The 26973-nt window shown below is 41.1% G+C and overlaps 1 protein-coding gene across 7 annotated transcripts; it reads right to left on the bottom strand.

Annotated features, from left to right (window-relative positions):
• Positions 1-806: 806 nt before the first annotated feature.
• LOC127531406 (NACHT, LRR and PYD domains-containing protein 3-like) lies at positions 807-26193 on the bottom strand. 7 transcript variants are annotated; one of them, XM_051940732.1, is made up of 16 exons: positions 26037-26192; positions 25714-25833; positions 25476-25607; positions 22439-22552; positions 21301-21414; positions 21000-21119; positions 20709-20816; positions 18020-18092; positions 17635-17860; positions 15601-17461; positions 8133-8306; positions 7127-7303; positions 5024-5200; positions 2921-3097; positions 2128-2301; positions 807-1350 (listed from the first exon to the last, which is right to left on the bottom strand). In XM_051940732.1, exons 1-16 carry the CDS (start codon positions 26042-26044, stop codon positions 1341-1343), a joined length of 3765 nt encoding a protein of 1254 aa, XP_051796692.1. In that variant the 5' UTR covers positions 26045-26192; the 3' UTR covers positions 807-1340. The 7 variants fall into 7 exon arrangements, with proteins under 7 accessions (XP_051796692.1, XP_051796693.1, XP_051796695.1 ...); XM_051940733.1 differs by lacking the exon at positions 2128-2301 and having other exon boundaries at positions 26037-26193; XM_051940735.1 differs by lacking the exon at positions 2921-3097 and having other exon boundaries at positions 26037-26193.
• Between the last annotated feature and the right edge of the window lie 780 nt (positions 26194-26973).

Below are 26973 nucleotides of genomic sequence, written 5' to 3'. Positions count from 1 at the left end.
GGCTGAGCGTACGTGTGGTGTGACGCATGTGGGCCTGCGTGCCTGCGTGCCTATACAGGGCTGATGAATGGTTGGACGCTCATCCCATTCAGCCACATATAGATAAATAAACAAAATTATTTAATAAATACCAGCGACCCGGCCCAGATGTGGACCGGCCCTTTGGTCAAATGACCGAATGAAATAACATTCAATCCATCCCTGAGTTTGACAGAGACAAACCTTTGCTTTCAGTGCAGACATTAAGTTGTGTGTTTTCATGTTGTGACTGTTTGATCTGATAAAAGCAGCTGGAGATGGATAGAAACTGTTCAACATTAAACAGGGAGACATAACCTGGGAGGTAGAAATTACACACTCAGTTTTTCTACCGTGACACCTGCCTCTTATCTCTTTTCACTAAATGCACATTCTCAGTTCCGTTCCTGGTATCTTAGTTCCTCCCAGCAGAGGGGAGGAGATGCATCTTGGTCTCACGCTATCACTTTAAAATGACGTCAAAGAAGCGTTTAGAACTCAAAGGATGCCTCCACAGCAGCTAAAAATGATTCTTCTTGGAGAGACCAGAGCAAAGCAATACAAGCATTTACTCTGGAAAAACTATCTGGACTTTCACACATTTTACTGTTTATTTTTCACGTGTTTAAAATGTATAAAAATAAGGATAAAATTATAAAAATGGACTGAAACTAAACACCTCATGTAAAAGAACTTTAAAAAATCTGGAACTTTAAATACTCTTAGAGTTTCCATCTCTGAAGAATATTGAACTGTTGAAGCACATTTTACACCAAATTTATCCACACTTCACAAACATTTCTTTTTATTTAATAGACAGTAAAATTTGGCTTTGATATATTTCTAAAATGACATACAATTAGAGACAGTTCACAAAATATAGTTTGGTTCTGAGGATTGAAGGATTTTTCATGACAGATTTCTCATCTAATTCCAGAAGTTACCAGGACACTTTGTTCTCATCAGCTCAATGTGTTGCAGGTAGAGAAGCTCAACAACTTTGACTGCAACTGGAAATAGATAGTCAACTGAAATATAATCCTGCACTGACAGAAACATCCTGAAACTTCCTGCACACTCTGCAGCCTGACATCAACCTCCAACGGATCAAGTCAACATTAACTGAACTTCTCCATCATTCACAGTGTGGAGCTGCAACACTAAACTATACAGGAACAACACACTTCATACTGGTTCCTAGTCCACCTCCCAGTAACATGGTCCAGTCACAGTCTCTACACACCAGCTGCTGCTGCTGCTTCAACCTCTGGATCATCAGGACACACTTCATCCTCTCAGCACAAACACCGTCCTGATCAGCATCACTTCCATCTGCAGAGAGAAGAAGAACGATCAGAGGAGATGGACGAGTTTGATCAGCATCAGGTCTGTTTCTCAGCACATTTCACTGCAGTCCACAGTGCAAACAAACTGCTGACAGTCATCAAGCTTCATTACTGCACAAACGCTTCACTCATGGATTTACTGCCGCTCCATTTAAACCAACAGTCTCTGAGTGTCCATCAACATCTCATCTGGTCCTCAAACATCAGCTGACAAACCAACACGGAGGCTGGCAGTCAACACATCTGGATCAAAGCACACACGAGGACACACATCCAGATGTGAGTGCTGGACCTGAGCACAGCTTCTGCTCTGTACAAACACCTCATGGTTCCTACATGTGATGATGCTGCTGCTGTCAAATAAGAGGCGCTGGTTTGCAGGCTTCAGTCTCACTCATCTCAGAGCTGTGACAAACATCACACTGATCAGCTGATCACTGTTGATATGAGACAACAAACAGTGAGCTCACATCTGATGGACACTTTGATGAAGGAGGACCACTGTCTCTGCACATCTGGAAGGATGTCAGCTGGAATCAGCTTTTTTTCCTCAATGCATCAACACAACAACAACAGTTGGCTTCACATCCACAAACAAGCTTGTGGCTCCTCTGATTGGCTGACTGCTGTCTCTGTGTTTCTGTCTCCATTCTGCTCTCACAGCTTCACTGAGAAGCTGCAGGTTTACAGGAGACACTGGATCTTTGCTTTGATACTGACTGTGGTTAGTCTGGTGGTTAGACTGACAGAACCTTCTACTGACCTCAGAGTCTTCAGGATGCAGTCTGGACTCTTCACAAGATCTAACAGATGTTTCACTGATGAATCCTGCAGGTTGTTCCTGCTCAGGTCCAGATGTTCCAGATGGGAGGGGTTGGACTTCAGAGCTGAGAGCAGAGAATCACAGCTGATCTCTGACAAACTGCAGTCCTCCAATCTGAATAAAGAATAAAAGATGTGAGTTGAGGAGACAAAGTTCCTGCTTGAAATCATTCAGAGTTTCACCGTGAGTTCCGAGATGCAAAAATCTGGATTTCGAGGCATCAAGTCAACATTAAATCCCCTTCAAATCTTCTTTTCATACATCCAGCTTCATGAATGAGATCTGTTTATTTATTCTACCAGAGGAGAAGCTGCTGGACCACAGAGGACAAATACATTTGTTTCTAGGACAGAAAGCTTAAAACCATCTAAAGGTTGAGCAGCAGATAAAGCCACTGTCTTTACTTAAGTCATCTCACAGCTCCAGATGCTGGAAAGGATGGAGAGAGTTTGTGCCACTGGTGAGCTTCCACTTAAAGTGTTGCAGTGATGTGACACACAACAGATGCTGACAGGTGAGCAGAGTTCTTCTACTCACTGACTTCTGTCAGCTCAGCACAGAGAACTTTCAGGACACTTTAGCTTTGACTCTGGACTGAGTCTAGACTTTATGACTCCCTACTACATTTAAAAAGAAAAACTCTTTGGATGATTCACAGCAGTCATTAAATCTGATGAGAAAAAAGTGAAACATTCACCCAAAGATGAGAATCACTGAAAACAGGATGTCTGACCTCAGAGTCTTCAGGATGCAGTCTGGACTCTCCAGAAAACTACTCAGATGTTTCACTCCTGAATCCTTCAGGTCTTTGTTCCAGCTCAGGTCCAGATGTTCCAGATGGGAGGGGTTGGACTTCAGAGCTGAGACGAGAGAATCACAGCTGATCTCTGACAAACTGCAGCCTTCCAGTCTGAATAAAGAATAAAAGATGTGAGTTGAGGAGACAAAACATGCAACCTTCATTTGTCATCTTATGTTGTAACAGATAAAGACTAGAAAAGTGCATTTATTGTGAGATCTCATTTACTACCATCAGTGATTTGTTTTTTGTTGGTGTTAAGAATTTTAGAGCCTGTGTTGGGAACATCAACAGGAAGCATTAAAACCACATACAGTCCCTCCAGTCCCCTGTGACACTCAGACTTGCGTGTCTGCAATGGTTGCCGTGACACCCATATAACGCAGAATAACCAAAGATGCTGCAGCATTGATTGACAATATGGAACTGGACATAGTAGATTATTTCTGACTGATGTCAGTGATCATTTGTCTGTTTTTGCCTTTAGAAATGAAGAAAAAGTTCAAAGGAGGAACAAATACACAGACTAGCCATTTAGTGAGAAAAAAATCTCCAGAGGCAATCATGGCACTCAAGGCAGACCTTAGAAATCATGATTGGCAGGAATTTTATGGAGATGATACTAATCACAAATAATCTTAAATACATTTTTTTGACCGCCATTTCCCATTGAAAGAACAGACAGAATCCAAAAAAGAAGGGAAAACCATGGTTTACACTGCTGCTAAAACACCAAAATAACATGAAGATACATGGAGAGTGCTCAATAGTAGGATTAGAAATCATAGTAAAAATCATTCTCCAACAATTTTCGGAAATAATGACATATAATTCTTGAAAATGCTGAGGAAATTGCTAATGAGTTTCATGATTTCTTTGTTAATGTCGGCCCAGATTTAGTAGTGAAATCAGCCATGTAGACCATAATTATGAGTTTACATTCAGCAGCAACAATTCAATGTTCCTTGGTGGAGCTTGTGAGAGTGATGTATTAGAAGTGATCCGGACGTTTAAGAGATAAATATCTACACATGATAATACTATTGATATGTCACTTATGAAGGAAGACTATGTCTTGAAGGACTGTGTCCTCAAACCATTTACTCATAGATGGAATAAATCCTTCCAAACAAGTATTTTTCCTGATAAGATGAAAATGGCTAAGGTGGTCCCAATCTATAAAAATGGTGACGAAAACATTAGATCAAATTACAGACCTGTGTATTTGCTACCACACTTTTCAAAAATACTCCAAAAATGGTTTGGAAATAGACTGGATAATTTTATGAGCAATATGAGTTATTGAGTGACCATCAATATGGGTTTAGGAGCAACCGACCAACATCCTTAGTAGTGATGGAATTAGTAGAAAATATATCTACAGCTATTGATAAGATACAATACGGTGAACAAGTTTCTGTTGATTTACATAAAGCGTTTGACTCAATTAATCATTCCTGACTTTTGCAGAAACTGGAGCGTTATGGTATAAGAAGTGTTCCACTAAACTGGATAAGAAGTTATTTAAATAATAGGTTTCATTTTGTAAAGTTTAATAATATTGTTTCACATCTTAGAAAAGTAACTTGTGGTGTTCCACAAGGTTCCGCATTGGGACCTCAGTTATTTATACTTTCTTTGAATGATATCAGCTCAGTATTTACTAAGTTGAAATGTATTACATTTGTGGATGATACAAATTTATTTAGTTCAGTACCAGACATTAAAGAATTGTTGACAAGAGTAGAAAATGAGTTGAAGAGGTTAAAGGAATGGTTTGAAATTAATAATTTATCATTTCATGAAAATAAAACAAAATTTATGTTTTTTGGTAGAGTGAGGACAAGTTGTGAAATTCAATTAATGCTAAATGGAGTCGAAATTGAAAGAGTGTATGAAAATAAATTCTGAAGAGAAATTTTAAATCATTCAGCATCTCAAATATGTAAAAGACAAAATTATCTAAAATGCCTTCCCCCTTGTCAACAATTTTACATCACATTCATCTCAGCACACAAACAAAACATGATGTCTGACCTCAGAGTCTTCAGGATGCAGTCTGGACTCTCCAGAAAACTACTCAGATGTTTCACTCCTGAATCCTTCAGCTTGTAGTTCTTACTCAGGTCCAGACGTTCCAGATGAGAGGGGTTGGACTTCAGAGCTGAGATCACAGAATCACAGCTGATCTTTGACAAACAGCAGCCTTCCAGTCTGAATAAAGAATAAAAGATGTGAGTTGAGGAGACAAAACATGCAACCTTCATTTGTCATCTTATGTTGTAACAGATAAAGACTAGAAAAGTGCATTTATTGTGAGATCTCATTTACTACCATCAGTGATTTGTTTTTTGTTGGTGTTAAGAATTTTAGAGCCTGTGTTGGGAACATCAACAGGAAGCATTAAAACCACATACAGTCCCTCCAGTCCCCTGTGACACTCAGACTTGCGTGTCTGCAATGGTTGCCGTGACACCCATATAACGCAGAATAACCAAAGATGCTGCAGCATTGATTGACAATATGGAACTGGACATAGTAGATTATTTCTGACTGATGTCAGTGATCATTTGTCTGTTTTTGCCTTTAGAAATGAAGAAAAAGTTCAAAGGAGGAACAAATACACAGACTAGCCATTTAGTGAGAAAAAAATCTCCAGAGGCAATCATGGCACTCAAGGCAGACCTTAGAAATCATGATTGGCAGGAATTTTATGGAGATGATACTAATCACAAATAATCTTAAATACATTTTTTTGACCGCCATTTCCCATTGAAAGAACAGACAGAATCCAAAAAAGAAGGGAAAACCATGGTTTACACTGCTGCTAAAACACCAAAATAACATGAAGATACATGGAGAGTGCTCAATAGTAGGATTAGAAATCATAGTAAAAATCATTCTCCAACAATTTTCGGAAATAATGACATATAATTCTTGAAAATGCTGAGGAAATTGCTAATGAGTTTCATGATTTCTTTGTTAATGTCGGCCCAGATTTAGTAGTGAAATCAGCCATGTAGACCATAATTATGAGTTTACATTCAGCAGCAACAATTCAATGTTCCTTGGTGGAGCTTGTGAGAGTGATGTATTAGAAGTGATCCGGACGTTTAAGAGATAAATATCTACACATGATAATACTATTGATATGTCACTTATGAAGGAAGACTATGTCTTGAAGGACTGTGTCCTCAAACCATTTACTCATAGATGGAATAAATCCTTCCAAACAAGTATTTTTCCTGATAAGATGAAAATGGCTAAGGTGGTCCCAATCTATAAAAATGGTGACGAAAACATTAGATCAAATTACAGACCTGTGTATTTGCTACCACACTTTTCAAAAATACTCCAAAAATGGTTTGGAAATAGACTGGATAATTTTATGAGCAATATGAGTTATTGAGTGACCATCAATATGGGTTTAGGAGCAACCGACCAACATCCTTAGTAGTGATGGAATTAGTAGAAAATATATCTACAGCTATTGATAAGATACAATACGGTGAACAAGTTTCTGTTGATTTACATAAAGCGTTTGACTCAATTAATCATTCCTGACTTTTGCAGAAACTGGAGCGTTATGGTATAAGAAGTGTTCCACTAAACTGGATAAGAAGTTATTTAAATAATAGGTTTCATTTTGTAAAGTTTAATAATATTGTTTCACATCTTAGAAAAGTAACTTGTGGTGTTCCACAAGGTTCCGCATTGGGACCTCAGTTATTTATACTTTCTTTGAATGATATCAGCTCAGTATTTACTAAGTTGAAATGTATTACATTTGTGGATGATACAAATTTATTTAGTTCAGTACCAGACATTAAAGAATTGTTGACAAGAGTAGAAAATGAGTTGAAGAGGTTAAAGGAATGGTTTGAAATTAATAATTTATCATTTCATGAAAATAAAACAAAATTTATGTTTTTTGGTAGAGTGAGGACAAGTTGTGAAATTCAATTAATGCTAAATGGAGTCGAAATTGAAAGAGTGTATGAAAATAAATTCTGAAGAGAAATTTTAAATCATTCAGCATCTCAAATATGTAAAAGACAAAATTATCTAAAATGCCTTCCCCCTTGTCAACAATTTTACATCACATTCATCTCAGCACACAAACAAAACATGATGTCTGACCTCAGAGTCTTCAGGATGCAGTCTGGACTCTCCAGAAAACCACTCAGATGTTTCACTCCTGAATCCTTCAGCTTGTAGTTCTTACTCAGGTCCAGACGTTCCAGATGAGAGGGGTTGGACTTCAGAGCTGAGATCACAGAATCACAGCTGATCTTTGACAAACAGCAGTTTGACAATCTGAATAAAGAATAAAAGATGGAGATAAAATCATTAATGATCCATCAGATGTGTTCAGGTTCTGAATGTGCAGATCAACATTTCTTTGTCCTCATCAATCAGCTTTTCTCTAAAACCAGCACAGTGACTTTGTCCTTCTCTTATTGTGGATCATCATCATGTCAGCCTTCTACACACATCATCCACATGTCAGCTCAACATTCATCCACCTATTCATGTCCACCCATCAGTAACATCTGCTGACCTCAGTCCACTCTCTCATCAAAGGATCAACATCAAATCTCTTCATTCTTTCACTTATTCCATCACCTTATTTGTCTCATTCACATCTTCCAGTGTGTCTTCCAACAACAGTCACATGTCATCTGTACATTACAGAGGGATTCTGATTCCTGCTGTCCACACTGACTGTCCACTGCTCTCTTCCTAACACAACTCCAGAAACAAACTTCAGCTTCTGACTCACACTAATCAACTTCCACACTGTTGACAACTAAACTCCTCTTTGATTTCCTGAGGCTCCACTGCAGCTCAACACAAACACTGTGGAAACACAAACATACTGACTGGATCTGTGGAAGTCACGCTGCTGAAGCCTCACATCACTTTCACATCAGCTTCACATTCACACACACAGCAGGAGTGTGGATTCTGTCCTCCATCTTGGAACTCTGCAGTCAGCTGATCAGAGGATTTATTCACACTTCAACAATCTCAAACATCTTCACAATGTTTTCAGGAAAATCCTCAAAATTTACCAACAAGAACTTCAAACTTCAGTCAAGGATTTAAACTGAATATACTGATCAACTATCAACAGTGAACTGACCTGAGAGTCTCCAGATTACAGTTTGGATTCTGCAGTCCAGCAGAAAGATGCTTCACTCCTGAATCCTGCAGGTAGTTTCTACTCAGGTCCAGTTCGATGAGATGGGAGGGGTTGGACTTCAGAGCTGAGGCTATGACTTCATAGTGACTCTCTGAGAGTCCACAGCTAGAAAGCCTGTAATGAGACATAAATGACAAAACATATTGTTATGAAAGAGGATACTTTATACACTGCCTGTCCCAAAAAAAGTTTCCACCTGGACTTAACTCAGCAAATTAATAAATCATCAGACATGGTCAGAGATTAGTGGCTCTGATGATTTCCGAGCCACTAATCTGATTTCAGAGCCAGATTAGGGGCTCTAAAATCCCCTCAACAGCCATTCTTACAATGCTCATGTCTGTTTCATTACAGTCAGCAGACAATTTGTATTTACATTTATTTACAACCCCCTATTCTTTCTTTTTTCCCCCCTGCATTGAGCTGGGATTCCTATTTATAATATCATCACTCCAATCCTCAGATGACCTTGGATCAGGAATTTCCTTCCAGTTTAGGTCCAGCATTCACAAAAAAACTTTTTCAAACTATTAACAGCTTCTTCCATGTTGTCCTTCTCTATTTTCTTATCAATAAAGTATTGAGGGTAACTTTGTTGTCCAGAATCATTTTTGGTGAGACTGTTTAATATGTCCCATATTCCTCTCACATTGTTTCTGTTATTATTGAATATTTTACAATAATATTCCTTTCTACGTGTCCTTTTAATTTCAGTTAACTTATTTTTATATTTATCTTACACTGTAATCAGTGGTATTGATCGCTGTTGTCGCTGAGTAATAGTCTGCTCGCTGTATTGTTTTCAATGTCATTGGTGAATATGTTGTCAATTAATGTAATGCTGTGGGATGTGATTCTGCTGGATCTGGTGATTTTAGGATATTAGCTCATACTGTACATTGTCTTGATAAATTCCTAAGTTATTTTATGCTTATTTGGATTTAGCATATCAATGTTAGAATCACCACAGATGAAAATAAACTTTTGATTGGCTTTAGAAAACATTTCTTCCACCCAGTCCTTAAATGCTTCCATACTTGAGCCTGGTGCTCTATATATACAGCATATCACATTCTTCTTTATTTCTTTACAGATTTCAACTGTTATACATTCTAATAAGTTGACAATAACAGCTGTCATATTTTCTACTACTTTGTAATTCAGGTCATTGTCCACATATAAGGCCACTCCTCCTCCACTCTTGTTCTTTCTGTTTATACAGTTAGATTCATATCCATCCATTTCAAAGTCCTTGATCAGCATTAATCCACGTTTCTGATAATTATTTTGAATGGTTTTGTGAATTGACTTAAATATTCTCTGATATTATTGTAGTTTGCATTCAGGCTTTAACGATTGAAATTAACTATTGACCATCTGTTCTCCATTTTTACATTCTGGTTGTATTGTTCATCTGTACAATAACAACAGGTGTCACTGATAATAGAGAAAATATGATTGTCCAGGTCTATGTCACTTTCCAAGTCTAGTAAATGATTAATTACAAAGCCTATAATTAGATACATTCATTTTTTAAATTGTGTCCTACCACTAATATTTATTTTACCTGGTTAATGTCATTTTTGCTCCTGGACCTCATATGTTGCGTAATGTTAGCTGGAAATCAATATTTTGCGAATGTCTATTTAACTTGTAAAATCTATTTATCTTAAGCTAATAACTTTTCTCTGCTAAGTCGCTGCCCTATTTTCCAAGACGACACTCCTCTGACTCTCTGACCTGCTGCCTGGATGCTGGACGTGTTCTTGCGAGTAACGTGTATTACCCTATCAACGATTAGATACTGAGCAAGATAGTTATCAGTAGTTTACCTTAGTACTCATGAGTACTTTTGACTCAAAGACGAGTCTTTCTTGGAGTGGAGCTTTAATATACAGGCTTGCCATTCTTGAGTACAAAACGATGTATAACTACAGGCGTTGCTTCTCCATCTACTCTGCATCAACTCTGCGCTCTCATGTCCCAGGGGAAAACCACAGCCCATCCGGTAGAGTGACACGTCAAAATAAGAGTGGTAATTTCACAATAAAACTCTCTATATTAAAATGCATTGAAACGTGCCTGAAAGGCAGAACAATTTATTTTCCAAAGTTACAGGGAGCCACAACACAATATTGCAGACACGTTACAGATGGCTGCATCGTGAGTGAGAGCGTTTGAATCTCGAGTCTGCAAGCTGCTCTAATAGTAGCAAATTTGATCCTGACTGGCCCTCCTTGCCTATCCACGCTGAGCCACAAAGCAGTAACCTTTCTGGTGAACATTTTTGGCTTAATCAAGTTACTATGGCTGGAACAAAAGGCGACATGACCCTACAATAGGTGTTGAACGCTATTCAGCAGGTGAAAACCGACATGCTGTCTCATCTTGACACTAAGATTGACCCAATTCAGACCTCTCTGACTGCTATCCAGATCTCATTGTCTACCCTGTCTGATCAAGTTGAACTATTGGAGCAACGCGTCTCTACCAATGAAGACAATGTATCGAATATTATGTCCCGCATGAAACAGCTTGAGTCAGACAACACTAACCTGAAAGCAAAAGTTGATGATCTGGAAAACCGTAGCCGCCGCAATAACCTTCGTTTCGTCGGAATACCTGAGTTCGCTGAATCCACTGACATGGTCGGCTTCATGACCCAGCTGATTTACCAAGTCCTGGGACAGGAGAACTTTTCATCACCGCTGAAGATTGAGAGGGCGCACCGTACCCCCACCACTCTCCCGAAGCGACTGGATCCCGCCGATAAGCCGAGGAGTATCCTGATTAAACTTCTTGATTTCCAGGACAAGAAGACCATTTTTCGTATCGCCAGGGAGAAAGGTCAGCTTATATTCCACGGCTCGGCTATCTCAATCTACCCTGATTTCAGTGCCGAGGTGATGAACAAACGGCGTCTGTTTGACCCAGTAAAACGCAACCTCCGTGGTAGGATGAAATACTTTATGAAATTTCCTGCCACACTGTGCGTCATTGTGGATGGCAAGCTACAACAATTCACCTGTCACAAACGTGCAGAGGCGACTTTCATGTCTGAACCTAACTCACCAGCCGGTATGTCACATTAGTTTTCCATGCTTTGCCTTTGTTTACTTCCTGACTGTTGACTGACGTCATTGATGTGTGGACGTGAATTGTTCCACCGCCTCATGTGACCCGGGTTGTTTGTGAACTAGGCTATTGTCATTAATGCTACACACTGTATGCTCAACTGAGTGCAGACTGGAGATGCGAATGGAACCTGGTTTCCTTCTCTTCTTCTTTTTTTTGTTTTTTCTTTCTTTTCTATTTTTTTTTCTTTATTTGACTGTTCACTCATGGGAATGTCTGGGTATTTGACCCTGGACATGATGGGCCTCTTGTGGGGAGTGTTTGTTTGTTGTTGTGTGTTCTGGTGTGTGTGTTTTGATAATTCTTGCTTGCCTTTTGAATCAAACTTACCATACAGTCCTGTATTTACTTTAACGTTATGTACTCAATTAACTAACTATTTCCCCTATGACCGAGGGTAAAGGATTAAAAACTATTCACCTTAATATCAGGAGTCTGGTGTCAAAAATTGACCTGCTTCGTGTATGGGTTGAAATGCATAAGCCACATATCATCACACTTTCTGAGACCTGGTTAGGTAGTCACATCTCAAATCACGAAATAGCTTTGTCAAATTACAATTTATACAGATCTGACAGAGTTTCCAGGGGTGGCGGTGTTGCCATTTTTGTTTCAACAGATCTCACATCTGAAAATCTTTATCCCACTGTAGAGGCTGATCTTTTTGAATGCATTTTTGTTAAAGTTACACTTCATGAGAACAAACAGCTGATTATTGGAAGTATATATAGGCCACCCTCATCCCCTGTTGTTTCTATTAACAATATAATCACCACTATAAATTCTATTTCTCAGAAAAACAAATTAATTATTTTGGGTGACTTCAATATGAACTGGCTTGATAAATCATGTACCAAAGAAAAATAATTATTAAGTGATTTAAATCTTACTCAGCTAATTAGTGAGCCTACTCACATTACATCTCATTCTCAATCTCTTCTTGACTGGATTCTGGTTTCACATCCCAGCAGATTTACCAAATATGGTGTTATGTCTGACTGTCTCAGTGACCATTCTATTGTTTATTGTGTTTGGAAAATCATTCTTCCCAAACTGCCCCCTAAATTGATTAATATCAGATAGTATAAAAAACTTAATCTTGATTTATTTATAAATGATTTAATTGCCATTAATTGGGACAGGTTTCAGTTAATACCTTATGTTCAAGATGCGTGGGATTTTTTCCTGTCTGAATTTATAAAGGTGGTAGACAAACATGCACCTTGGAAAACTATTAAGGTTAAGGGTCGACATCTCCCATGGATTAGCTCTGAACTCATCACCCTCTTTAGGGAAAGGGATAAAGCCTGGGCGATATACCGACGGACGAGAGATGCTGCTGACTGGGAAACATACAGGAAGTTGAGAAACTTAAGCAAAACCAAAACCTCCAATGCTAAAGCCAATTACTATAAAGAAAGTCTGACTGGTGATTTTAAAAATCCTAAAGAATTTTGGAGGAAAATCAAAACAATTACTAACATATCGAAAAAACATTCCTTGACTCAAATAAAGGTTGATGGCAATATTTTGCAAGATCCTTTATCTATTTCCCAGGTCTTTATTAATCATTTCTCTTCTGTCTGTTCTTTGCTTCACTCTGACCATCAGTCAACCACTTTTTTTCCTGTTAATACCCCACCTTGTGTTAGCTCCTTCTCTTTTCGAAAAATATTACGAACGGATGTGAGGTAAGTTGTTTGTGAATCCAAAGTGGGTTGTGGTCCTAGACTTGATGGGGTTGAAATTCGATTTCTCAAACTTGCTGCCGATATTATCATTTATCCACTGGCCGACTTGTTCAACCTGTCTCTCGTCACCAGTGAACTTCCACTTATCTGGAAATACTCTAAAATCATCCCAGTTTTTAAAAGTGGTGATCAGCTGAACTGCAACAACTATAGGCCTATTTCAATGCTATGCTCGGTAGCCAAAATATTTGAGAAAATAATTTTTAACCAACTATCCTCCTATCTTAGTAGTAACAGCATTCTTACACCCCTTCAATCTGGTTTCAGATCTAACCATTCTACAGCCACGGCTCTACTTAAATTTACAAATGATGTACTCTCTGCAGCGGATAGAGGGGCGCTCACTGGTGCCATTTTTGTTGATCTTCCCAAGGCTTTTGATATTGTTGATCGTTATCTACTTTTGGACAAACTCTCTGCTATTGGACTTTCGAGAAATGTATTGCTCTGGTTTAACTCATATTTACATAATAGAAAACAATGTGTTACAGTGAATGGGAAAAACTCTGATCTGTTGATCCAGCAAAGTGGAGTGCCTCAAGGCTCAACACTTGGACCCCTGCTTTTCACCATTTATATTAACAGTCTGCCCTCAATTTTTAAGAATTGTCATGTTCATTTATATGCTGATGATACAGTTATTTATATTTCAAAACCAAATCTATTACAAATTCAAACCTCACTGCAGTCTGACTTCAGTCTTCTGCAAGATTGGTTACTTTATAATAAATTACTTCTGAACAAGTCCAAATCCTACACTATGATATTTGGCACTCGACATAAGCTAAAATCCACACTCAGCCCCTTAACTATTTCATGTACTGATGGGACACATTTGCAAACAGTTGACAGTTTTAAATACTTAGGCGTATGCCTTGATTCTGATCTTTCATTCAAATCTCACATTGATCACATATTAAACAAAGTTAACTTTGGTCTGAGTACCCTCTATCGTTCTCGTCACTGTTTTACGTTCAACATAAGGAAGAAACTTGCTTTGCAACTTCTATTTCCTCACTGAGACCGCCCTATTAAAAATCACAAATGACCTTCTGCTCTCCTCTGACTCTGGCCAACTCACAATCCTCATCCTCCTCGACCTGTCAGCAGCTTTCGACTCCATAAATCACTCCATCCTCCTCACCCGCTTGTCCTCAGATCTCAATATCACTGGAATGGCACTATCCTGGATCAAATCCTACCTTTCAGAACGTCATCAATTCATCCACATCAATCATTGCTCCTCCTCTACCGCCCCACTCCTGTATGGTGTTCCCCAGGGTTCGGTGCTTGGCCCCCTCCTCTTCTCCCTCTACCTTCTCCCCTTGGGTAACATCATCAGACATCATGGACTTCAATATCACTGCTACGCCGATGACATCCAGATATACATCTCCACCTTCTCCATCACCCCCTCCACTCTGGCCACTGTCACCTCCTGCCTCCATGAAATAAAATCCTGGTTCGACCAAAATTTTCTAAAACTCAACAGTGCCAAATCTGATCTCATTATTATTGGCCCAAAATCCCTCACCAGCTCCACCACCAGCATCTCTATCCCCATCGACCACTCTCACATCTCCCACATCTCCACATCTCTGTGTCTCTGATTATGTTTAACTATCTCTGTAAAGTGTCTTTGAGTTTTTAAAAAGCGCTATATAAATAAAATGCATTATCATTATTATTATTATTATTTGACTACTGTGATGTTGTCTATCTAATTGCCTCCAAATCTGATGTATCCCTGTTAAACATTGCTTTCAATAGAACTTGTAGGTTTGTTCTTGGCTGTGCGTTCCATACACACCACTGTACATTGTATCATAACCTCAACCTCATCTCCCCTGATATGAGAAGACATATGCACTGGCTTGTATTCATATATAAATGTTACAACTTAAACTATCCACCATATCTGAAACAGTACTTGTCTCGTTTTTCGTCTTCACACCAAGTAAGACATACCTCTCAGCTCTTCTTCTCTGTTCCTCATGTTAAGAAGGCTATTGGTAAAAAGGCCTTCAAGTTCAAAGCTCCTGCTGATTGGAACAATCTTCCTGCTAACATTAGATCCCTCCCTAATCTAACTCTATTCAAACGTGCTTTGTCTTCTTATCTTAGGTTGAATGCTCTTGTGGTTGAGGAATCTTTTTATTTTATCACCTCCTCATGTTATTTTCCCACCTTGTCCATTTCTGAGTCACTGCAGATAAAGACTGTATTATGGTAGTTTGGTTGAATATCCTTTGTATTTGTGTTTGTGTGTGAATGTGCTTGTGTGTTATATTGTATTGTGTTGTAATATTGTTGTACTGTTGCCTAACTGGACCCCCTCGAAAACGAGGTGACACACCTCAAGGGGTTATTCCAAATAAATAAATAAATAAACAACAGAGGGCTGAAAGAGCCGCATGTGGCTCCGGAGCCGCAGGTTGCCGACCCCTGTTCTAGTGAGAACATGTGAAGAACTCAACTACTGATCTACACTGACTGATCATGGTCATTACATCTGGACTCACCGAAACTTTCTGCAGTTCCTCACAGCTGGAATCAGTCTCCGTCTTCCCTCCTTTGACGTGTTGTACTTATCCAGGTCCAACTCATCCAGAACCTTCTCTGACATCTGCAGCATGTAGGCCAGAGCTGAGCAGTGGATCTCAGAAAGTCTCTTCTTTGATCTGTTCTCTGACTGCAGGAACTCCTCGATCTCCTGATGAACTGAGAGATCCTTCATCTCCATCAGACAGTGGAAGATGTTGATGCTTCTGTCTGGAGATATTTCATCACTCTCCATCTCCTTCAAGTTGTTGATGACTCTCTGGATCATTTCTGGATGGTTCTCTGTCTGACCCAGCAGGCCTCCTAACAGTCTCTGGTTGGACTCCAGACAGAGGCCATGAAGAAAGCGAACAACCAGGTCTAGGTGACCATTTTTACTTCTGAGGGATTTCTCCATCACTCTCTTCAGGAACACATCCAGAGATGAGATGTCTGTGTTATCATCATCATCATGATCAGCATCATCATCAGAAGCAGCAGCAACAGCAGCAGCAATATAAAGACCATTCCACTCTTCTCTAAAGAAGTCCTCCAGAACCTTCTCCTTCCTGTTGCTGTAACAGTGGAACATGTAGACTGCAGCCAGAAACTCCTGAACGCTCAGATGGACGAAGCAGAACACCTTGTCCTGGTACAGCCCTCTCTCCTCTTTAAAGATCTGCGTGAACACTCCTGAGTACACTGAGGCTGCTTCCAAATCGATGCCACACTCTGCCAGGTCGGACTCATAGAAGATCGGGTTTCCTTTCTGCAGCTGCTCAAAAGCCAGTTTTCCCAGAGACTCAATCATCCTCCTGCTGTCTGGACTCCAGTGTGGATCTATCTCAGTTCCTCCATCATACTTGACATTCTTGATTTTGGTCTGAACCACCAGATAGTGGATGAACATCTCAGTCAGGGTTCTGGGCAGATCTCCTCCCTCTCTGCTTCTCAGCAGCTCCTCCAGAACTGTAGCAGTGATCCAGCAGAACACTGGGATGTGGCACATGATGTGGAGGCTTCGTGATGTCTTCATGTGGGAGATGATGCTGCTGGCCTGCTCCTCATCTCTGGATCTCTTCCTGAAGTACTCCTCCTTCTGTGGGTCATTGAACCCTCTGACCTCTGTCACCATGTCCACACAGTCAGGAGGGATCTGATTAGCTGCTGCAGGTCGTGTGGTTATCCAGAGGTGAGCAGAGGGAAGCAGATTCCCCCTGATCAGGTTTGTCAGCAGCACATCCACTGAGGTGGACTGTGTAACATCAGTCAGGATCTCATTGTTGTGGAAGTCCAGAGGAAGGCGACACTCATCCAGACCATCAAAGATCAACACAACCTCGAAGTCTTCAAACCTACAGATTCCTGCTGCTTTGGTTTCACTGAAGAAGTGATGAATGAGTTCCACCAAACTGAACTTTCTCTCTTTCACCACATTCAGCTCTCTGAAAGTCAATGGAAACATGAAGTGGATGTCCTGGTTGCTTTTGTCTTCTGCCCAGTCCAGAGTCAACTTCTGTGTTAACACTGTTTTCCCGATGCCAGCCACTCCCTGTGTCATCACTGTTCTGATTGGTCCATCTCTTCCAGGTGAGCCTTTAAAAATGTCTTCTGGTCTGATTCTTGTTTCTGCTCTGTCTGCTTTCCTGGATGCTACTTCAATCTGTCTGACCTCATGTTCATCATTGACCTCTGCAGTCCCTCCCTCTGTGATGTACAGCTCTGTGTAGATCTCATTCAGGAGGGTCGGCTGTCCTGCTTTAGCGATGCCTTCAAACACTCTCTGGAACTTCTTCTTCAGGTCACATTTAAGTTTACGTCTACAAACTGCAGCAGCAAGTTCTGAATGAAAACACAAGAAAGAAACAGTGAAGTCGAAGTAACCTGGATATTAAAACACCAAAGTACCAATAAAGTGAAGGTGACAGTTTGTCACTGACTTTGTGAAGATATTCTGAGACTTTAGTAAATGTTCTGCTGATCATCAGCTTCAGTCTTTACACAAATCCTCTTACTGCTCTGCAGACAGTCAGCCAGCTTCTCCTGCTTTATCCTCCTCAGGAACAACACTGTGATCTGCTGAAACATCTCTCTGCTGCTCCTCTGATCTTCACCATCACCCTCCAACTCCTCCTCATCCTCCCTCTGACTCTCTGAGCATTGTGGGTAATCCGGACTCACAACCTTCTGCATCTTCTTCAGCTCCTTCTTTACAAAAGTTACCATGTTGTCCTCCAGCAGCTGGAATAGAGAAATGTGGCAATGAGTCCATCAGAGCCAAATCATGGAGCCAAACATCAGATCCATGTTGGACACACTGACAGTCCACTGGTCTACAAAGAGCAGCATGGAGACACCTGAACACAACAGATGGAGACAACTTGTTGTCCATGAACTCACCATGAATATGGAGTCCAGGTGATGCTGCTGGTCAGACTGAGCTCTGGGAACCTCTGAGTTCTGCTGCTCCACTCTGTGGATCAACATCAACAGTTAGATCTCAGTACGTCTGTCCACACAGACAAATGACATCAAAACAAATATATTTCTATCGTGCATTTAAAAATAACCTGAGTTGACCAAAGTGATGTACATGCTGATAGATAGGCAGAAATCAATTATGTGCAGACAGACAATATAAAATATAATAGACAATATAAATGTATAGACAATATAAAACTAGTACATTCAATGACAAAAACAAAATAAAGTGGTATAAAATACTATAGCAGGCAGAACAGAATAGCAACTTCTCAGACCAATCTTTAGAATAAATCTGAAATCTTAGGACCATTAAGAGCAAAAAAACAACAACAACAACAACAAAAAAAAACATGAGCATTAAGGTTTTTCATGAAAATAATATTAGACTGAAAGAGGAAGGCTGCACCAAAGCTTAAACCATCTTAAAATCAATTCTGTATTTAACCAGTGACCACTGTGGGCACGAGAGGAGAGGTTTAAACCTTTTGATTGTTTTGGTGCCAGCTGAAACTATGCAGCTGAATTCTGTACCAGCTGCAGACCAGACAGTGGGGATTGGCCAATACTCAGGTATAGAAAATTACAGCAATCTAACCATGAGGAAAGGCTATGGTTATCAGCCTGCTATTGGACCATTATCTCAGTTGGCATTCTCCCTCCTTCCACTATCAGTGTGTTAAAATTTTCTTTGTCAAAGGAGACAACAACAGCAACCTCCAGGCAGCAAACTACTGCACTTAGAATCAAACTGCAACACAAGTTTAGCTGCTAGATCGTGCAGTAAGACAAGACAAGACAAGACAAGACAAGACAAGACAAGACAAGACCATAACATAACATAACATAACATAACATAACATAACATAACATAACATAACATAACATAACATAACATAACATAACATAACATAACATGAACTTGACTGATGCCTCACTGGGGAAATTCACTGGTCATAGCAGCTGGATACAGATAATTCAGAAAGAAGCATTAGAATTTCAAGGGGATATTTTTTTTTTATCTATACAGGTAATCTCATTGAGACACGGGGTCTCATTCTTAAGAGAAACCTGTCCTCAAAAAACAGAACAAAACAACACAGAGTCACTGACAAACAACAGTCCTGGGGCCTCATTTATAAAGCTTGCGTACACACAAAACAGAGCTAGAAAGTGGCATATGCCACTCTCTACGCAAAGGTTGTGATTTATAAAAACAAACTTGGCGTGAGAATGTGCGCACCGGTGCGCCAACCTTGATTCTTGATGCTTGCTTACGCACAAAACAGGGCGTAAATCACAAACTTTGCGTAGAAAGTGGCGTACGCTGTGTTCGTTGTGATTTCTAAAACAAACCTGGCGTGAGAATGTACGCACCGGTGCGCCAACTTTGATGCTTGCTTACGCACATTTTTGGAGACAGAGGGAACGGCAGTGCCGGAGGGTGAAGTGGTGAATTGAAACCAAATTGATCTCAAACCTTTATTGTCATCACATGTTAGATTTGTAGAGCCGGATAATCATAAACCCTCATTGTTGTAGATGTTCATATAGTGCGTCATTCGGCCGACGACTGTATTTGCAGAACTATGTTCATATATCAACAGGGGCGGATTGAACGTTATTTCATTCGGTCGTTTGACCGAAGGGCCGGTCCACATGGGACCGGTGCGGTGATCTTTATTAAATAATGGTGGTCTCCGACGCAGTGGCCCGGCTTCGATTCCTGCCCGCGGCCCTTTTATGCATGTCTTCCCCCTACTCTTCTCCCCATTTTCTGTCACTCTTCACTGCAACTATCACAGTAAAAAGGCAAAAAAAAGTAAAGAATTTTGTTTATTTATCCATATGCGGCCGAATGGGATGAGCGTCCAACCATTAATCAGCCCTGTACAGGCATGCAGGCACACATGCTTCACACCACAACCCCCGAGTGAAAATGAATTTGTCTATGTGAACCGAAAAAATGTACATTCAATCAGTTTACAAATTATTTTTTACATCGGACATGATCATAACAAATTTAGTGGCAGGGTGGCCTGGGTCAACACATGATTCATTCATCTTGACGCACAGCAGTGAAAAGACTGCCGGCCGGCGCTGCGTGAAATGCCGTGGATCAGCAGCTTATTTATATACAGATACATTCATGAGTTACTTTGCATTGACCATTCATGGTAAAATGTGGGTGTGTTGTGGGCGGAATGTGAGGTGGATCCACCTGTGCAGTCTTCCAGCTGGTGTGTGATTTATCAAGAAATTGCATGCAGCTGTGCTTACACACAGTTTTATAAATCAGGGGCAAAGGGCATACGCCCATTTCGGATTTTCGGCGTACGCAAACTTTAGTATGGATCCTACGCAATGTTTTATAAATGAGGCCCCTGGTCCTGGTTTCTGATGGATCCTGGCAGACAGAGAGGAAAACCAGCAGCTCAGTAGGTGCAGAAAAATTTAGCAATCTCTTTATGTTCATGTTGTGTGTCTTTATGTTTGTGCTGTGCTCATGTTATGTCTGTCTGTGGTCATGTTGTGTCCCCTTTGTTCATGTTGTGTATCTTTGCGTTCATGTTGTGTGTCTTTGTGAGGATGAACTACAGTATCTTACTTCTTTTCAGCAGAACGTTGTCGTCTTTTAAAGTTGATGACGTCACCCATTGAATCGTCACTCTTCATAGACACACAGCTGGGTTCTATTTCTAGGTTTTGATGGATCCTGGTGGACAAAGAGGAAAACCAGCAGCTCAGTAGGTGCAGAAAAAAGGAGAAATCTCTTTGTGTTCCTGTTGTGTGCCTTTGTTTGTGCTGTGTTCATGTTATGTCTCTGTGTTCATATGTTCATGTTATGTCTCTGTGTTCATGTTGTGCGTTTTTGTGAGAATAAACTACAGTATCTTACTTCTTTCCAGCAGAATGTTGTCGTCTTCTAAAGTTGATGACGTCACCCATTGAATCATCACTCTTCATAGACACACAGCTGGGTCCTGATCCTGGTCCTGGTCCTGGTTTCTGATGAATCCTGGTAGACAGAGAGGAAAACCAGCAGCTCAATAAGTGCAGAAAAAATGAGCAATCTCTTTGTGTTCATGTTATGTGTCTTTGTGTTTGTGCTGTGTTCATGCCGTGTATCTTTGTATTCATGTTTTGCATCTTTGTGTTCATGTTGTGTGTCTTTGTGAGGATGAACTACAGTATCTTACTTCTTTCCAGCAGAACGTTGTCGTCTTTTAAAGTTGATGATGTCACCCATTGAATCATCACTCTTCATAGACACACAGCTGGGTTCTGGTCCTGGTCCTAGGTTCTGATGAATCCTGGTGGACAGAGAGGAAAACCAGCAGCTCAGTAAGTGCAGAAAAAATGAGCAATCTCTTTGTGTTCGTGCTGTGTGTCTTTGCCTTCATGTCGTGTCATTGTGTTCATGTTGTACTAATGCTGTGTATCTCTGTGTTAATATTTTTTTCGATTGCTAACACACATTGGTCAGCCACATGTTGAAAATTCTTAACAGTCTGCAAAACAGCAATCCATGTGGACCAAACTGTGCATCACTTTCCATTGCTTTCACACAAAATACATTCAGTGACCACAGTCAGCAAAATTCATCAACTCTTTTCTAAGTCACTGGTTCACTACCTGCAAAACACTCGACTTTTACAGCACATTTTTCTCATACTAACACACTTTGTTCAAAACAGTTGATGAAATTAGGGCCACAGTGATTCACCATGTGGTAAATCATGGACTCTCTTTTAGAGAGGCTGGTTCAAGGGTGCAGCCAAACTTGCAGGGTTCCACTGTTGCATCAATTATGAGAATTTTCCAGTAAAACAGCAGGTAAGATATGCATCACACAATTACTGTATTGTACCAGATTTTACAAAAAAAGTCTTCTGTTTTTACATCAGCTGTAGGATGCATAGGTTGCCACCTACAGGAGGAAGAGGTTGAATTTTCATGGCTGTCCAGGAAACAGCTGTCATTGATATGGTCATTACAAACAATGCCATAAAGCTGAGGGTAATTCGGGACAGATTGCTGAGAGATAATGCAACCATTGCCAATGTAAACACCGTCAGCAATACAATTGCCAGAGTCCTTGAGAAGCATAAAGTAAGGATGACGCAACTGTACAAAGTACCTTTGGAAAGAAATGAACGTGTCACAACTCTGTTATCAATACGTAGCTGAGATGCATGATGGAAATCAGACTGTTTTAAGAGTTTTGAGCACGTGACTTCAGTTTCGACCAATGCCTGTTAGCAACTGAAAAAAACTGTAATGCTGTCTTTGTGTTCATGTTGTGTGTCTTTGTGAGGATGAACTACAGTATCTTACTTCATTCCAGCTGAACGTTGTCGTCTTTTAAAGTTGATGACATCACCCATTGAATCATCACTCTTCATAGACACACAGCTGGGTTCTGGTCCTGGTTCTGAGTTTTGATGGATCCTGGCAGACCGAAGAAAACCAGCAGCTCATCAAGTGCAAAAAAAAAAAAAGCAATCTTTTTGTGTTCATGCTGTGTGTCTTTGTGTTTAACTCAACTTTATTATTTGCCCCTTGAAGGGCATTGTTTTTAGCCTAGCCGCGCTAGACAACCCACGGCAACGAATTTAATTCTCTGCCAGGGTGGGTCTAGTTACCCTCCATAAGGCTCGAGGCTGGATTCTCCTAAAACTGGCCGGACCAATCACCATGAAGTGTAGAGTCAGAAGGCGGGCGTAACTAAGTGACGACAGAGGCGCGACGATTCTGACAGAAACAACCGGCGCACAATAAACCGTTATCTTTCGACTCGGCTTTGGCCACAGCCCTTAAAGATTTGAAACTAAAATTCAAATTGAAAGATAAACAAAGGACGGCACTGAAGTGTTTCATTGAGAAGAAAGACGCATTTGGACTTATGCCGACGGGATATGGCAAATCTTAATGTACCAGTTGGCTCCGCTGGTTGGGAAGCTAATGGGACTTAGCCACAATCCGCCTGCGCTCTAGGAACTACGTCAGCCTATTCGTTGCGCTGATTGGTTGTATACCTACCCAATTGCTGCAGAGTGATTTGAAAGACAACCTTTTAGCCCGCCTCCCTCCCTGTCGAGCGGTCCTAGACCCTTGGGCCTTCAGAACATGGGTCTAGCGCGGCTAGGCTACATTTTTTTGCAACAGCAGCAGTTTACAAAAGCATTCCAGTAAACAAACAATAAAAAAAATTTAAAACTACATCAAACAAGAAAATCACAGTAAAAGCCATAAATACTAAAAAAAATGAAGACAATAAATATTACACACAACATAGGATTGCCATGGACATGGATATGAGCAGCAATCTTGGTCATTCATGTAGTCAAGTACAATTCAGTGCCAACAGTCGGCAGCAGCAAGCCAGAATAAAGTCAAGTAAAGACAGGATAAAGTGCATCGCAGGAGGTGATAAAGTACTGCAGCAAAAAATAACCCCACAGTTTATTACTTCCTCTGTGTTTATAAATCAGATAGAGGCAAACACAAAACAGAACTTGTACCTGTTTTTTGTGGCTTGGTGTACTGCCAGACGAAGGCCAGAGGGGAGCAACTTATACTCCTGGTTAAGAGGATGAGTAGCATCCACAAGAACAGACTCTGCTTTTAGTTTAAGTTGTGTATAAAAAATGTCATCAAGACTGTTAAAACACACCCCAGCTATTTTTTACTGTCCTCCTAAGGGAGTTCTTGTCCTTGTTGCCAAGGTTACCAGACCAGCATATGACAGGAAACAAGATAATTGACTGGATGAAGGAACAGTAGAAGAGCTTCATCAGGATCTTATCAACCTGAAACTTGGTGAGCTTTCTCAGACAAAATAATTGCTGCTTAGGTTTGTCAATTATAGAACCAATCCATCCATTCTCTATACACTGCTTTATCCTCACTAGGGTCACGGCGAGTGCTGGAGCCTATCCCAGCTGACTCGGGCGAAGGCAGGGGACACCCTGGACAGGTCACCAGTCTGTCACAGGGCTACATGTACAGACAAACAATCACACTCACATTCACACCTACGGGCAATTTAGAGTAACCAATTAACCAATTAGCGGCTGCGCGGCTGCAAGTCAGAGGTGGTAGTCTGCAGCACGGGGGCGCCCCAGGGCACCGTCCTCTCGCCCTTCCTCTTCACCATCTACACCTCGGACTTCACCTACAACACGGACAGCTGCCATCTCCAGAAGTTCTCCGATGACTCCGCCATTGTGGGCCGTGTGTCTGAGGGGAATGAGCTGGAGTATCGGTCGGTCATCATGGACTTTGTGGACTGGTGTGAGCGAAACCACCTGTGCCTCAACACCAGTAAGACAAAGGAGATGGTGGTCGACTTCAGGAGAAGGACACTCCCACATCCACCAGTGAACATCTAGGGGCAGGACATTGAAACAGTGGACAGTTTCAAGTACCTGGGTGTTCACCTCAACAATAAACTGGACTGGTCCCACAACACTGATGCTCTGTACAAGAAGGGCCAGAGTCGCCTCCACCTTCTGAGGAGGCTGAGGTCCTTCGGAGTGTGCAGACCTCTACTAAGGACTTTCTATGACACTGTGGTAGCCTCTGCTTTCCTCTACGCTGTCGTCTGCTGGGCCCCGGGCAGCACAGAGCGGGACATGAAGAGACTGAACAAGCTGACCAAGAGGGCCAGCTCTGTCCTGGGCTGCCCACTGGACTCTGTGATGGATGTGGGTGAGAGGAGGATGTTGACAAAGCTCTCATCCATCATGGACAACAGCTCCCACCCACTGCACCGGACTGTAGTGGAGCTGAGCAGCTCCTTTAGCACAAGACTCAGACACCCTCAGTGCAAGAAGGAGCGCTACCGCAGGTCCTTCATCCCCACTGCCATCAGACTGTATAACACTACTGTGTAGTTGTTATTATGTGCAATATTTATTATCTTGTTCTTGCACTTTCGTGACTTTTGCACTCCTCTGTTTTTATTTTCTAAGAGCCCTGTAATGTTAAATTTCTCCTTTGTGAGATTAATAAAGTCTATAAAGTCAAAGTTAAAGTCAAACCTCAGCATATTTTGGACTGTGGGAGGAAGCCGGAGTGCCCGGAGAAAACCCATGCATGCACAGGGAGAGCATGCAAACGCCATGCAGAAAGATCCCAGGCCCAGGCCAGGATTTGAACCAGGGATCTTCTCGCTACAAGGCGAAAGTGCTAACCACTAGCTTACTGTGCAGTTCATTACAGAACCCAGATACTTATATTGAGGTAACAGTTCCACTGACTCGCCATGGACCACACTACATTAAGGAGCTGGAGAGGACCGTCTCAAATCAATGTTGTGTGTCTTTGTGTTCATGTTGTGTCTTTGTGAGGATGAACTACAGTAACTTACTTCTTTCCAGCAGAATGTTGTCGTCTTTTAGACCCGATGACGTTGTCCTTTGATCCATCACTCTTCATAGACACACAGCTGGGTCCTGGTCCTGGTCTTGGTTCTGGTCCTGGTTCTAGGTTTTGATGGATCCTGGTCGACAGAGAGGAAAACCAGCAGCTCAGTAAATGCAGAAAAATCAGCAATGCCTTTGTGTTCATGTTGTGTTTCCTTGTGAGGATCAACTACAGTATCTTACTCCTCCTCAGGAGAACGTAGTCGTCTGTCAAAGAACATGGCAGCGCCCTTTGAGCAAGGATCCTTCATGGAGACAAGACTGAGTTCTGGTCCTGGTCTTGGTCCTGGGTTCTGATGCATCCTGGTAGACAGAGAGAAAAACCAGCAACTCAGTAATTGCAGCTTGACACCAACCAGCAGAGCTGGAAGTTGAAGCAGCAACAACACCCAGTCATAAATCAGAGTCCAAACTAGCAGCCTGCTGGAGCTGCTGTCAGGATGCAGCTCAATCATTAACACTCTTTACTGGAATCCCTCCAGAGCTCACTCAGCTGACTGTCATACCTTTCCATGTTGGTGAAAATCTGCAGCCACCTGAGGACACAAACACACAAAATTCAGCCGTCAGTCTTCAATCTCAGTCAAACACACAGCTGACTGGATCTGAACATTTCATTCCGTTTCTCCATAAACTGATCCCAGACCAGCCACCGACCAGCTGATTGTGGACGTCCACAGCAGCAGACAAACAGCAGCTTGTTGATGATAAACACAATTCAAAGGTCCACTAACTCTACTTGTTGCAGTCCAACAGCTTTCTGCTCCTCTCCTGAGCTCCGCCGTTGTCCTTCTTCAGCTCTGCAGGAACCAAACAGCTCAAAACACAAACCAGTCTGAAACTGCACAGATCAGAGGTCAGCTCTGTATCCTTCTCATATCACACACGGAAACACCATAATATGTGAGTCCAAATCAATCCACCCTCCTAGTCATAAACATTTTATTTCCCTACAAGTACAGTCAGACTCAATCAACTTAATAATTAACCTGAAAGCTGAACTTAGAACTCACATCAAAGCCTCACTTTTAGTCTCTCACACCCAAGTGGAAAACACAAAAATAAGTTGTGTTGGTTGATCTCTGAGTTTTAATCCATTCTCAGCTGATTGACTTCAGATAAAGTCGTGACTTTAACGTCCATGTAGACGCTGAGAATGAAGCCTCAACTTTGCATTCAGTTCATTCTTAGACTTTAAATCAAATGTTGTCACCACAGCCTCCATCTTGTTCTGACATAAAACTAAACAACTCGTTTGTTTTTCCCCAAAACCTTCTTCAGTCTCACCGTATTTTTATGAACGTCTGGATTTACAGTTATGGACTTTTGGATCCAAACAAAAATCACAAGACTAGAAGTTTGTCACTGGAAATATATACAGTGCCTTGTGAAAGTATTCGGCCCCCTTGAACTTGTCAACCTTTCGCCACATTTCAGGCTTCA

The sequence above is a fragment of the Acanthochromis polyacanthus genome, chromosome 20 (genome assembly GCF_021347895.1).
Source record: "Acanthochromis polyacanthus isolate Apoly-LR-REF ecotype Palm Island chromosome 20, KAUST_Apoly_ChrSc, whole genome shotgun sequence".
Classification (NCBI taxonomy): Eukaryota; Metazoa; Chordata; class Actinopteri; family Pomacentridae; genus Acanthochromis; species Acanthochromis polyacanthus.
The sequence above is the reverse complement of the archived record's forward strand: the minus strand, read 5'-3'. Positions and strand labels throughout refer to the sequence as shown.